The 15,057-nt window shown below is 36.2% G+C and overlaps 1 protein-coding gene across 1 annotated transcript; it reads right to left on the bottom strand.

Annotated features, from left to right (window-relative positions):
* Nucleotides 1–1,993: 1,993 nt before the first annotated feature.
* LOC144433675 (retinal homeobox protein Rx2-like) lies at nt 1,994–14,278 on the bottom strand. The gene is made up of 4 exons (XM_078122026.1): nt 14,233–14,278; nt 13,216–13,388; nt 2,703–2,787; nt 1,994–2,298 (listed from the first exon to the last, which is right to left on the bottom strand). Exons 1-4 carry the CDS (start codon nt 14,276–14,278, stop codon nt 1,994–1,996), a joined length of 609 nt encoding a protein of 202 aa, XP_077978152.1.
* Between the last annotated feature and the right edge of the window lie 779 nt (nt 14,279–15,057).

Raw genomic sequence — 15,057 nt, 5'->3', positions numbered from 1 at the left:
GTCTGTCTGTCTCTCTTTCTCTCTCTCTCTCTCTCTCTCTCTCTCTCTCTCTCTCTCTCTCTCTCTCTCTCTCTCTCTCTCTCTCACTCCCTCACAGATTATTAAGATATACCTACGATTCAGAAGTTGAGTGTGTCTGGTTAAACCATGCATGTATTTCAGTAGACCGAGTAAACAATCGTTGTTCCCATAAATTACATATATATTATATCAATACAATATGGGAACTGTTCCTCACATGTCACCTCCTACATGTCCTTATTTTCAAAAAATGCTAACATTGTGGACACCCCCTCCCACACCCTCCCCACTAGCTATCATGGGGGATGCTGTTTCTGCCCAAAATCAAGATAGAAAGAGAAAACCCTGCTAGCTAAGTATCGCCAACTATAGGTCACAACCCTATGTGAGTCCTTTTTCAATTGTGAAGACATCTCTCATTGTTACGCATGGACGCTGACGATTGGCATATATATTTTAATGTACCGTACCCATATAATTTTACGCGGGGGGGGGGGGGGGGCTGAGAAACTAATTTTGACCAAACTATTTTCTCCCCACGCCCCCTGCCGTAAATTCTGACCACAGCCTTACATCAAATTAAGCACTGCAATTAATTAAAGTAGTGCCTTCATACAAATATACTCTTGGGGTAGTAGTGGGACACAGTGAATGTCTTTAAAACATCATTGATATAATCGAGTCATTACCATTGATTCTGGGATTTGTGTTCCTTTTCACGTATGACAGCATTTTAACCCGTGATGGTTTAAATGTTTGAATAGGAGAGTGTCATCTTTAAGACGAAGAAATTAAACGTGAGAGAGGGACACTTTTTAGAAAATTGGAATTGGGGGAGGGTCACATTTTACTTAACAGACCGGGCCTGATTGTCTCCAACCCTCCCCTGTAATTAATTACTGACGGCTACCTAAGATACGACGTATCATGCATAATTTATCAGCCTCCATAGCTTATACGTCATCTTCCCTATCATACAGGCTAACAGAAAAAGACGGAATTATCTTTAATTCGATTTGTACTTCTAGTGATACGATCCAAACTATCGTATTTCGGAATTATGGAAACAAATTCTGACATTTCGGCAATCATAGGGCATAGGTCAGCCATTTCAAATAGAAGAAATAAGACAGATTTGCGATTACGATTCTGGGCGAACATGATGTCAACAAATTTATATGATTAGCAAAAGAACAGTGTCAGCAAATACTTTTTAGAAAATCGGAATTGGGATATTAAAAGTGGGGTGATTTTCTATTTGGTCTAGTACAAATTCCACTGTATTCGAATGATATAAAAATGAGAATTAAATCACCCAGCAATCACTCGGGTAGGTGATTCTGGCAAGCCGAAATCTCTTCTCTGTCGTGGCTAATTCCCAACGCTGGGCCAAGTCGACGTATGTGTGAAAGTGTGAGTGCTGGAGCGCTGAGTTTAAAAACTGGGACACAACCCACCCGGCTCTAGTCCTCGCAACACTAACATTATACATATATCTGATGGAGAAATTTCACAACGTTGACAAAAACTATCAATGCTGTTTTAAGGCTTTGATTATAACGATTACATTAATTTACAGGGGTTCTCTTTAATAGAAGCTTACAATGGCTATTAAACAGTGTATCACATTCAGTGAAACTGATCGAGTACAAAACTAAGATTTCATGTTAAACTACAATTACATGTATATAAGACAATAACGATTGCAAACATTAACCAATAACAGAGTTTCATCGTCTGTACCAATCCCATGGATTTGTGTGCTTGCTGTATTTATCTTAGCATAAAACTTGTTGCCAGTCTAAATGAACTCGATATCACATCTAATGTAAACTACACGCCCAGTCTAAAACCGCTGTAATATACCAAATAAATTGACGTCTTGTATTGTGTATATTAACATCAAGTTGAATTGTTCTTCGCAAGCCATATATTCAAATTGGCGAACGATCGAAAAATAACAAATTCAAATTCAGCAAAGTCCAAGGCTTGCTGTGTGTTCTTTGGCTTTCATCCTCAACTGCGCTATGCTTGAACTTCGAACATCGTCCAAATGAGAGAGGGGTGGCGCGAACTGGTTACTCGTCAGAGTAATCGATGATGTTACAGAAGCTGAAATTTTCCGGTCATTTTCAACGGACGAGGGCGTTGTTGAAGGAGTATGTGGTTGGAAAGTAACAGCGGAGGAGTTGCCACCTGGGGAACTACGTATGCCCCGTTTCCCTGCATTTTGATTGGTACATGGATCTTCTTTTGGACTATTAGTTCCACTTGATTCTGAATAATATAATAATGTGACAGAGGCCAGTTAAATTGCATTGAATTCACTAGCAGAAACTCCTAGAAATATTGTGGCTTTACTTGTTTAGTTAACTTTGCATTAGAAGTCAAGAAAACACTTTTTCTTGTAATGAGGACATTACTTTATTGAACACAATACAATATCATATCTTAACATGTATGTTCCTATTAAAACAGTAATGACACATTCACGACAATGTTCCACCTACCAGACGATATATCAAAGTAAAACATGAACGTTGACTTTATTTCACGACTTACAACCAAACTCCAAGCCATAGCCAATCAGACAGGTGCTTATATCGCCATGATCCAAAACCATAAGTATAAAAAAATAACAACATTGTACAATTCAATAAAAATGCCACTTTTGAACCAACCTTTCTTTCCATCCTCATTGACTGTTTTTAAGGAAGCATCTCGGAGTTGTTTTCTCCATTTTGCACGTCTGTTTTGGAACCATACCTAAAAATCAAAGACAAGATACTAGTAAATAACTGTATCTACCCCTTCCATAAGATACTAGTAAATAACTGTATCTACCCCTTCCATAAGATACTAGTAAATAACTGTATCTACCCCTTCCATAAGATACTAATAAATAACTGTATCTACCCCTTCCATAAGATACTAGTAAATAACTGTATCTACCCCTTCCATAAGATACTAGTAAATAACTGTATCTACCCCTTCCATAAGATACTAGTAAATAACTGTATCTACCCTTTCCATAAGACACTAGTAAATAACTGTATCTACCCTTTCCATAAGATACTAGTAAATAACTGTATCTACCCTTTCCATAAGATACTAGTAAATAACTGTATCTACCCTTTCCATAAGATACTAGTAAATAACTGTATCTACCCCTTCCATAAGATACTAGTAAATAACTGTATCTACCCTTTCCATAAGATACTAGTAAATAACTGTATCTACCCTTTCCATAAGATACTAGTAAATAACTGTATCTACCCTTTCCATAAGATACTAGTAAATAACTGTATCTACCCTTTCCATAAGATACTAGTAAATAACTGTATCTACCCTTTCCATAAGATACTAGTAAATAACTGTATCTACCCCTTCCATAAGATACTAGTAGATAACTGTATCTACCCCTTCCATAAGATACTAGTAAATAACTGTATCTACCCCTTCCATAAGATACTAGTAAATAACTGTATCTACCCCTTCCATAAGATACTAATAAATAACTGTATCTACCCCTTCCATAAGATACTAGTAAATAACTGTATCTACCCCTTCCATAAGATACTAGTAAATAACTGTATCTACCCCTTCCATAAGATACTAGTAAATAACTGTATCTACCCCTTCCATAAGATACTAGTAAATAACTGTATCTACCCCTTCCATAAGATACTAGTAAATAACTGTATCTACCCCTTCCATAACTCGGATACTAGTAAATAACTGTATCTACCCCTTCCATAAGATACTAGTAAATAACTGTATCTACCCCTTCCATAAGATACTAGTAAATAACTGTATCTACCCCTTCCATAAGATACTAGTAAATAACTGTATCTACCCCTTCCATAAGATACTAGTAGATAACTGTATCTACCCCTTCCATAAGATACTAGTAAATAACTGTATCTACCCCTTCCATAAGATACTAGTAAATAACTGTATCTACCCCTTCCATAAGATACTAATAAATAACTGTATCTACCCCTTCCATAAGATACTAGTAAATAACTGTATCTACCCCTTCCATAAGATACTAGTAAATAACTGTATCTACCCCTTCCATAAGATACTAGTAAATAACTGTATCTACCCCTTCCATAAGATACTAGTAAATAACTGTATCTACCCCTTCCATAAGATACTAGTAAATAACTGTATCTACCCCTTCCATAACTCGGATACTAGTAAATAACTGTATCTACCCCTTCCATAAGATACTAGTAAATAACTGTATCTACCCCTTCCATAAGATACTAGTAAATAACTGTATCTACCCCTTCCATAAGATACTAGTAAATAACTGTATCTACCCCTTCCATAAGATACTAGTAAATAACTGTATCTACCCCTTCCATAAGATACTAATAAATAACTGTATCTACCCCTTCCATAAGATACTAGTAAATAACTGTATCTACCCCTTCCATAACTCGGATACTAGTAAATAACTGTATCTACCCCTTCCATAAGATACTAGTAAATAACTGTATCTACCCCTTCCATAAGATACTAGTAAATAACTGTATCTACCCCTTCCATAAGATACTAATAAATAACTGTATCTACCCCTTCCATAAGATACTAGTAAATAACTGTATCTACCCCTTCCATAAGATACTAGTAAATAACTGTATCTACCCCTTCCATAAGATACTAGTAAATAACTGTATCTACCCCTTCCATAAGATACTAGTAAATAACTGTATCTACCCCTTCCATAAGATACTAGTAAATAACTGTATCTACCCCTTCCATAAGATACTAGTAAATAACTGTATCTACCCCTTCCATAAGATACTAGTAAATAACTGTATCTACCCCTTCCATAAGATACTAATAAATAACTGTATCTACCCCTTCCATAAGATACTAATAAATAACTGTATCTACCCCTTCCATAAGATACTAGTAAATAACTGTATCTACCCCTTCCATAAGATACTAGTAAATAACTGTATCTACCCCTTCCATAAGATACTAATAAATAACTGTATCTACCCCTTCCATAAGATACTAGTAAATAACTGTATCTACCCCTTCCATAAGATACTAGTAAATAACTGTATCTACCCCTTCCATAAGATACTAGTAAATAACTGTATCTACCCCTTCCATAAGATACTAGTAAATAACTGTATCTACCCCTTCCATAAGATACTAGTAAATAACTGTATCTACCCCTTCCATAAGATACTAGTAAATAACTGTATCTACCCCTTCCATAAGATACTAGTAAATAACTGTATCTACCCCTTCCATAAGATACTAGTAAATAACTGTATCTACCCCTTCCATAAGATACTAGTAAATAACAACAGTAGTAATATTGGTGGCGATCCGGGGCTCGAACAACAGAAAGTAATATTGGTGGCGATCCGGGGCTTGAACAACAGAAAGTAATATTGATGGAGATCCGGGGCTTGAACAACAGAAAGTAATATTGATGGAGATCCGGGGCTTGAACAACCATTTGTGTGTATAATGAACCGAGTTTGAACCTTACGAAGACTTACCGACAACCTTTAAGAAGAAAAGCACAACCCTACTGGGTGAGTAAAACAAATTAACACTGTAACGAAGAAACAATGATGCATGAGAAGAAAAAGTTTGTACAAAAAAAGATGCGGAGAAGATTCAAGAACTTTTCGAAAAAAAACTTTAACGATTATGTTCCAAATGGTGGGAATGCTACACGAACTAGAACTGATAACATCGCAGTAACGGAATATAACATTGCAGAAGGAGAGAATGTGTCTGAAAGCGTGGAATTTTGAATAACGAGACAACGATAAAGACTATGACAAACTTTAAGTGAAGCCATCAACGCGACCAACTGACATTCGATTCCTACAAGCACGAGTATGAAGAACACTTTAATTTTCAACAAAAAGATATCGGACGCTTATACAGAACGCAGCAGTTTGCATGTGAAATACATATTTAAGACTTTTGATGGACAAAGAACTAATTAATCATACGGTAGTAAAACCTTTTGTTAAAGATTGACATTATTATTATTATTGCGCGAATTCATTTCTATTCACGATCAGCGAGTTTGTTACTGTGTGTACAAAGCTAATCATGAGAGACATGTATAAGAAATAATAATTGTATGTTCGATTTAGTTTGACGATGAACACTTTTTGAAATCTATTTTCTTACCACAACCATTTCAGTGATGCTGTTTTACATCTCAATGGTCGCGTACAAGCAGAAAGAATATTATTGATTTATCTATGGAGAAAATTTTAGTTTTAATAAGGATATTTCTTGAAGTATGGAGTATTGGAAACTCCTCGAAGTTTTGTTGACTCTGAGTTGTAGTGAACCGAAAACGCTACAGATAAATGCGTTGCTCACACGTTGAGTATGATTTTGTGATGTAAGGTTCCTATGGTAAAGGAAGGAACCAAATTGATATAGTATTTTATTGAATCTGCTGTACAAGATAACTATTTGAATTCGAATTGGGTGTAAAACAGAGATCCGACCGAAATGAGCTGTGTTAATGTCTATACAAATTTCCTTTCAAATTCCACAAGAATTTATGAAATTCCTCAGAAAGGACTATTTTCACTTGAGCAGCGTGCATAATTTCTAGTGGTATTGATTCAAAGGGTATATTGAATTGCAATGAGAAAATTGCCAACCTACTTATGGTCAATCAGGTTACTTGTAATGAAAACTAAATTGACTTATTGGATTAATATTAATGGTCTTAATAGTTCTGTACAAGTCGTTAACATACTGAAGATGTCAAATTTTAAACATGGATGAACAGCTAAGATGCCTGTAATGTTTAAATAATGACGTAGGGTTTCTTACACGACAATGATTGTGTTGGCGCAACTGACTTCTCTTGCTGACTGTAACAGCTGATTAGTTAGTGTAACTTAAGGATAGCTGTAAGACAATACATTTAGGACAGTGTTCTTGATAGCTGATATCAGGGTGAAATCACAAGTTACTAGACTTAGATTACTTGAATAACATTGACTAGTTAATTTTGACTTCACTAAACAAAGACGACGTCACTGACACACACTTTTATGCTACACCATTTTTCATAATATTGATTTCGTCTGCAGTTAAAGATTCAATTTGGAATATGATCACGAATATGGCATGCTGACCGTTTGTCAGTGACAATTTTCAATATTGGCGTGATGAAATATTTAAGAGTTAATATTTATTCATAGCATAGATATTTAATGTCATCATTTGATTTTACGAGACAGATACCTACATTCTTTTCAGATAGGAATACTTATGTTATAATTTAGTTATGTACACGATGAATCGGGTATAACTTGGTCAACATTAAAACATTCTTATATTTATATTTCTTTATGTTCAACTTTTAAATGCTGCAGATATAATATTCCTAGCAAAGTTCTTTAGACCTGAGAATTCTATTGATGACTGTACTTGTCTGGTAGTGTTAATGAAAATAGAGGGGGCCCGAACAGTACGTTATGGATGGTCATATCTATCAGTATGATTGTGTGAATGATTGAAAAAGACTGGCCAGTCGAACGTATGTTTGTGATGTGATTGAGAAGTACACAATTCAATAGCCAACTCAGGATATAATTATTCTACGATTCAATTTTCGAATTATCTGTGATGTCTCTCTTTGATGTCATTTATTCATTGAAGTACATGTTGACTAAATAAGTATATCTGGTTCGGAATTTGAGATTTTAGCACTCTTAGTTTTCAAGGGTCGTATAAATTTTACATTTCTAACACTTCATACGAAACAGCATTAATTACTTCTAAGACTTTTCAATTTTCATTTATGAAGGGTAAATTATTTTTTTAGATATTTTAGTCTGTAACGAGGGCGTTACAAATTTTGGAAAGAGGGGAAAGTGTCACAGATGACATATTTATATTTCAGTAAACTGAATATTGTAACAACATCGCATGGCCTAGTTTGACTGAAAGGTCAATAGACTGTCTCAAGGATATTGGATTTAGACCACACAGGATTCCAAGCATACTCGAATACATGAGACGACAGTCTGCATTTCATAAATATCTAGGATTCATAGTGATCATTCATCAATGTTTTAAAATTACTTTTAGGGCATGGTCACGCCCAGAAATAATTATTTGGCCATTGGCCATGCGTTATGTATATTTAGACTTTAAGGACGTCACAATAAAGCACACTGAGACAGGCACTTCAGCTCAGATTTGGCAAGAGGACTTGGCTTCGCGGGAAGTCAATGAACGAGGCACTATGCTGGGTGCTTGCCTTTGTCTCGAGTGTAGATTTACACACAAACTGTGTAGTCTGAGCTTATTCCCTTTAAAGTTCAAGTGTGATCCTGGTACGTACATACAGAAGTTGAGTCAGATATGAGATATGAGAGTGATTCGGGTGTTATTACTTGGTCTATCAGCTGTGTGCGAAGATCAGTAGTAATATATCTACCCCTTCCATAAGATAGTAATAAATAACTGTATCTACCCCTTCCATAAGATACTAGTAAATAACTGTATCTACCCCTTCCATAAGATCATCATTCTCGTAAGTCAGAACATTTTCAAGAAAACTAAAATAATACTGTTGTCGCAAACAGGCCTGTGGTTTTCCGACGACTCTCTTTATGAACAAATAACCCCCTCAGATTTTTCTTTCCGTTTTTAAAATTTACGACAATGGAAATATTTGAAGGCCGACGCGGTCACTTGGGTCGCTGTGAAATGAAGGTAGCTGTATGAATTGAATGGTCCCTTGCATTGCATATACTTGTACACAATGTAAGAAATGGCTTGTGTGACTGAGTTAATGTCATTCAATCCCGCTGCCCGTTTCTGACATTGTAGATGATATTAATAAACATAATTTCACTTTGCCATAGTAATCACTTATATGATATATTATGATAAGTAGGACGAAACACGCCATAGACAATTCCACATCGCATCAACACGAATATATGAGTCGTAGATGGAACTCTAGATAGTTACATAAAAATTATTGTTGACTAGACTGCAACACAATGTCAGAACATATCAGATATCAGTCAAATCGCTGACGACAACCATACATTGAATCAATTGTTAGTTATGGTGTGTGTAGAGAAGCGGCGGAAACATGTAGTAAGATATTAGTGATAATGTGGAGGAGTGTGGATGTTGACCTCGATCCCATCGATCGATGTCGGTGAGGGACCCGTCTTTGGGAGATCTGGACTTCAGCTATGCCAATTAGACTCTAACACGGGGAATAAATTAATGCAGTGCCTTTACACAAATTCACTGTGCTTGTAATATAGTGTGAACCAATGAATACCTTTCGATGTGGTGGTAGCAATGGAATCGAGTCCTTACAATTGATGTTGGGACTTTTTTTTATCCTTTTTAATGTCCGACAGCATTTTAACCAAATGTTTTGTGTTTAAAAAGATATTTCAACTAGGGAGGGGTCATTGTATAGACAACGGAATCGGGGGAGAGTCGAATTTTACGCAACAGATCGTGCTTTATTTTCCCCATCCCTCCCCATGTAATTACTGAAGAATGGAACTTTTTATGGCGTGATCGGTACATTGTGCATTTTATTTTTTTATAACATGGGTGTGCCATCTCTCTCATTTCACGTATTAAGTTGACGAGTCCACGCTGGTGAGATTATAGGGTTTACCACTTTGCCTAACACAACACAACACAACACAACACAACACAACACGACAAGACAGTTGGAAGGAATCTGTACACTAAGTGGATTTTTAAATCCAAACCTAACAACTCACATGAAAATTATTCTTTTAAACTAGTAAGAATCTCTGGCTAAATTTTCCCCACTCATTGGATAGTAGTCATCACATGATTACCCTAAGCATTATGATTGGATCCTTACATGAAATTATGTAAATATACCATCCTAGGCTATATCTACCATAATTGTAATCAATTTTGTTTGTCAGAACCTAGCCCATTGTCATGATAACAAGGTATATCACATTCATTTCATACACCAAATGATTAATTAATTGACTTTATAAACACCTACTAAATTTCTATTACTTTTAATAATTTTAAAACACTTTGTATAAAGTAAATCAAAATTCTTTGTTATTAAGCCTAATTCATACAAAATCACAGCCCGAAACGTTAGGTTTTCTAAAACATTTATTTTGATCTTAAATCTTTCATCATTTACAGTGTTTCACGCCATTGCGCGTATACAAGTCATATGTTCTCATACAAATTTCCAAACAAAGGGTAGTACATTAATTATTGCCTTAATCATTGTTTTCTGATGTGTATTATCAGACATGGGGTTAGCAATTCAAACAAATCTCACCAGAATACAGTGTCCTAATCCTGTGTAAACACTTTTGAAAACTGGAAAGTTGAATTGTCGTTTCTATATAGACATTTTGTTAGATTCAGATAGGAATTTATTGACAGGTTAATTATAACTACGTCATAGCCTACTATTTGTACAGTTACGGTATAGGAGGAACAATTAACCCTACACAGTATCAGTAGTTATACGTGGAAGGAAATTAATTGCATCATCATGATATTCGTAACTGGGATGTGATTTATAATAACTTGTGGTTTGAAGAGTTGTCACCGACTAATTGCCTTTTTTCAATAATGACAATTTTCAGTTCGAGCGGTGCAAAATTTGTTGAAATCATAGCCATTCGACTTCGCTACTTGGTTGGCCATCATGAGAATATTGTCTGACACCACGGGTTTTCGTGAATAGAGGAGGACCCCTTCGTAGTTATAGGCGTTTGCTTCTCCGCAGTAGTAAATCAGTGCATATCCATATTCGTCGTCGATTGTCAGAACTCTCCATTCTTCGTTGTGTTTTAAACCAGTGTCCGTGTAGTTGAAGAATAAAATGCCAGGATTCTTGGTGTGAGGTTGTGGGACTAATTGGTGTACAGTTCTTTGACGGACATCCCCCGTCGGGTTACAAAACAATATTATCGGGTTTCATGCACTTGAACGGTGGACTTGGTGGCTCAATGTCAACACACTTGTACTTGGTAATGGCACACATTGCAAATCGATCGAAGATGTCATTGTCATAGGTATCTAGACAACTGATTGTACAGTTCTGATCGGATCCACATTTTGTCAGACAGGTCAGTGTGCTCTGACATTTATGGTCACTCACACAATGGTATTATTCACTAGAGCAATGTCGTATCATACACATGACGTTGACCTTCTGGTGGTGGACAGACAAAGCTAAACTTGTAACCGAAAGCCCCAAGAAAGTAATAACGATCAACGCCAGACATTTGCCGACTGTGAACATTTTAACCTGCTTTTCGAGTACAAGGAATTTCTGTATTATCTTGATCTACGCTAAAGGGCAAAACTACTTCCTTATATAGGTGACTAGTCAAGGTTGATATAATAACTTGTTAGGTAATTCAAGTTTCGAGTTTAACATTAACCACAGACACCTTAGTTGTATGTGCTTGTCTGTGCTTTAACACGTGCACATGTGTGGTTTGTGTCCTCCAAAAACTTCTAACCAATCATGTATCATGACACGGTCACGTGGTCATAACAGGCAACCATGTACACATATCCGCATGTCATTGTTGTTGGGTTCGTAATGAGAATACGATAACCTTTGGTCGTATTCATCCCTTGAGGCAATACCCTTATCTGGTATTATCTCAAAAGATGTTATTAATCATTGAATTTTAGTCTTGGATGGTTATTAGCTATTTTTAACACAAATATCAGGACTTTAAGTAAACACCAAGTAAATAACAAAATGTTGGCGATCAAAATAAAGGTTGAAGAAAAAAAAACGTTCTGGTCCACTCTGATTAAAATATGTTCCTCTTCTTAGCAAGGAGAAAATCATATATACTATTACATGTATAACGGGTCTTGGAACGAGACATATATAATTCCAAAACGTGTGCAACTCTTTTGGAAGTCAAGTGGGCAGTGGATTGGTAGAGGGGTCACCCTGTTTTTTACATTGGCAGTAGGGGAGTGGGTCATGGAGGTGATTCAGCTTGTCTACAAAACCTGTATAAATGAATATGGATATTTTTTTCATTATTGAAATGAATTTCATAAATTCACTGATCATCTGCTATACCTTACAGGCTGTATTGAAGAGTTGAATACTGGTACATGTAGTTTCAATACACTTTGGGAGTCGAGTACGCAAAGAAACTGCAATCATTGCTGAGAATGGCGATACTTAAGATGATGAAAGATTACAGATATTGTCCATTTCAGATTGATATATCAATCACGGCTTTTCAAATTTGTCATTGATTGTGTCAAATCAATTTATCAATAAACTGGGACTTTCAACATGCTTCAGTGAGAGAACAGAAAGCGAAGAAAATATGTGCCAAAGTTTGGGATAATTATACGACTCCATTCGTCTATTACGTCACTCAGGTTGTTTGATTAAAATATGGCGATTCCTGCTGAGGACATATATGTACATGATGATTCTATTCACCGGCGCAATAATCTTTTATTTTCATTTTATTAAATTATATACACCAAATTGATCACTGACAAATGCAAAACATAAAACAACCATGTTACAGGAAGTTCAAAATGTTATGAATGATGCCAACCTGGCTTCACTAGTCTATGTCTCGTCTCTTGTTCTATATTAAATCTCATATTAAATTCACTTCTTAGCATAGTATGTAAAGGTATTAATTTTTACTTTCCAGTACCAATATGCCGGCGCAATAATCTTTCAAGAATGTCCTAGATGCACATATGAAGAATTCGTTACATTCCCGTGACTAATATCGTATACACTTAGAATCAGACCACTTGATTGGACGAATCACGGTGCCTCAGGTCTCAAACAAATGGGGGGGGGGGGTAAAGTTAGTTGTCAGGAAAATTCTCTAATTAGGCCCAGACATAATCAAAAGTAATTGGAATTCATGATATACCTGCTGCATTCAGATACAAAAGGAAACTGCATTCGATTGAAATTTACTGGTGATATGCGGGCACTTACAACAATACAACATTGAATTTAGTTAGTGGGTCTAACACAAACAATAGCGCCCTCGCTCGATGATTTTGTATTTACTCTACGCTGTCAACGACTTTGTTACACCTGTCGGTACAAATATAAATATTCATGACGACCACCTGTTGATATTTTTAGTAAAAGTTATGACGTCATCTTACTTGTACACGTGCCTCCGTCAGATCAATCCGCAAAGCAAGTTCCTCGCGACAGAAGACATCAGGATAATGAGACTTTTGAAAGGCGTCCTCCAACTGGTGAAGTTGAAAGCTTGTAAAAGTAGTCCGGTATCGTCGCTGCTTACGTTTGTTGCTAGCAGAATATTGCATGAAATCTGAAATGAAACGCAAATTTAAAGGTATTGCCACCTGCATATAGTGTATTGATATTCTGATTGGAGCGACCTGACTGTTTACTGCACGGTGTTACTTCGCTTATTATCTTTTAATCGCAGGGGCCAACGAAATCTTTGATTAAAGTTTACGGGTTGGTGAGGCCTAATAAAACAATTATGTGGTTCCGACTACGCTCAATTTTAGAATAGGTGGGTAGGTAGATTTTTTTTATTTCATTATTTTTTTCTGTGTGAGTGTCTAGTTCAGGCTTTCCATTGTATTCCAAATGGTCTCTGTGTTATTTATTTCTTCCAATCATACAACCTTCGACAGTATAGGGTGTACAAACAGAACCTGTTATAGACAGGAAAAGTACACAAATGAATTGGATTAATAGCTCTTGGCACAGCATGCTAGAAGCACAGAGACTACATAGAGACACGTTATTTGATATGAATGTTTTTATAATGTACAACTGGCCAGTATAGAGCAGTGAGTTGACTTGCATGAAGTGAGCTTCAAACAGAGACATTAAAACCATTAAAAGTTGGAAGAACAGTTTCATTTTGTCGTTTTAAATTGATGTCAGTTTCGCCGGGCATCCACTATTTCTCGTGCGACTTCACAATTTTTTGCGATTTTATTTTTTTCTCTCGAATACGTAAAAACAAGCTTAGGGTCTGCAGTGAAAAGCTCTAGTTAGTTACCTGCTTCTCCATGCACCCATTCACCCACATACAGTCACATACATACATACATACATACATACAATTCACCTGAATAAAGAGAAGAAACAAAATTTACGAGTACTGATGGTAAATTGCCAGAGTATTAGAAACAAACTCTCAGCCTTGTATGAAAGTATTGAGTACACCAAGCCAGATGTCATCATTGGTTGTGAATCATGGCTCGCACCAGAACATATACAAACACTGAAGTCTTTCCAGAAGGATATCATTCTAATGTATATCGGAAGGACCGCAATAAGAATGGAGGCGGAGTTTTCATATCAATGCATGACGATTTTACAACAAATGAAGTTGACGGTAGCCAATCAGATTGTGAAGTGGTTTGGGCAGAAGTACAAACACAGGGAAAATCAGTTGTTATTGGCTCATACTACCGACCACCTGGATCTACAAAAGAAAGTCTTGGACATCTGTCATCATCAATACATAATGTGTCAGGTAACAAGGACAAACATATCATCGTAGCTGGGGACTTCAACCTCCCACACATAGATTGGGAACATTGTTCCATAACACCAGGAGCCCCTCAGGCAAGTCAGCATCAAGCATTTTTAAACATCATGAATGACCACGGACTCCAACAAATACAAATGAAAGCAACTAGATTGAATAACATACTAGATCTATACCAAACAAATCATCCTAGTTTAGTGAAATCATGCGATACCATTCCAGGGATATCCGATCATCATATGGTTGTAGTAGACTCTGACCTTAAACCTAAGTATAACAAACCCAAGAGGAGAAAGGTATATACAAGTACAACAAAGCAAATTGGGTAAACATAAAGAAAGCAGTTAACAGCCTAGGAGAGAGTATTATCAAACAAAAACAGGATGATGTGGAATCAAAGTGGACCAACTTGAAAGGAGGTCTCATAAAAATAATGGATAACGACATTCCTTCAAAACTGACACTT

This window comes from Glandiceps talaboti, chromosome 4 (assembly GCF_964340395.1).
Source record: "Glandiceps talaboti chromosome 4, keGlaTala1.1, whole genome shotgun sequence".
Lineage (NCBI taxonomy): Eukaryota > Metazoa > Hemichordata > Enteropneusta > Spengelidae > Glandiceps > Glandiceps talaboti.
The sequence above is the reverse complement of the archived record's forward strand: the minus strand, read 5'-3'. Positions and strand labels throughout refer to the sequence as shown.

Bases quoted from the DNA above. Each gene is read 5' to 3' on its own strand.
- LOC144433675 (XM_078122026.1), bottom strand. From the start codon at position 14,278: ATGACATCTGGCTTGGTGTACTCAATACTTTCATACAAGGCTGAGA. The intron at 13,389-14,232 runs GTTTGTTTCTAA...GTTTCATTTCAG, and splicing joins ACTTTCATACAAGGCTGAGA to ATTTCATGCAATATTCTGCT. The intron at 2,299-2,702 runs GTTGGTTCAAAA...TATATTATTCAG, and splicing joins CAATGAGGATGGAAAGAAAG to AATCAAGTGGAACTAATAGT.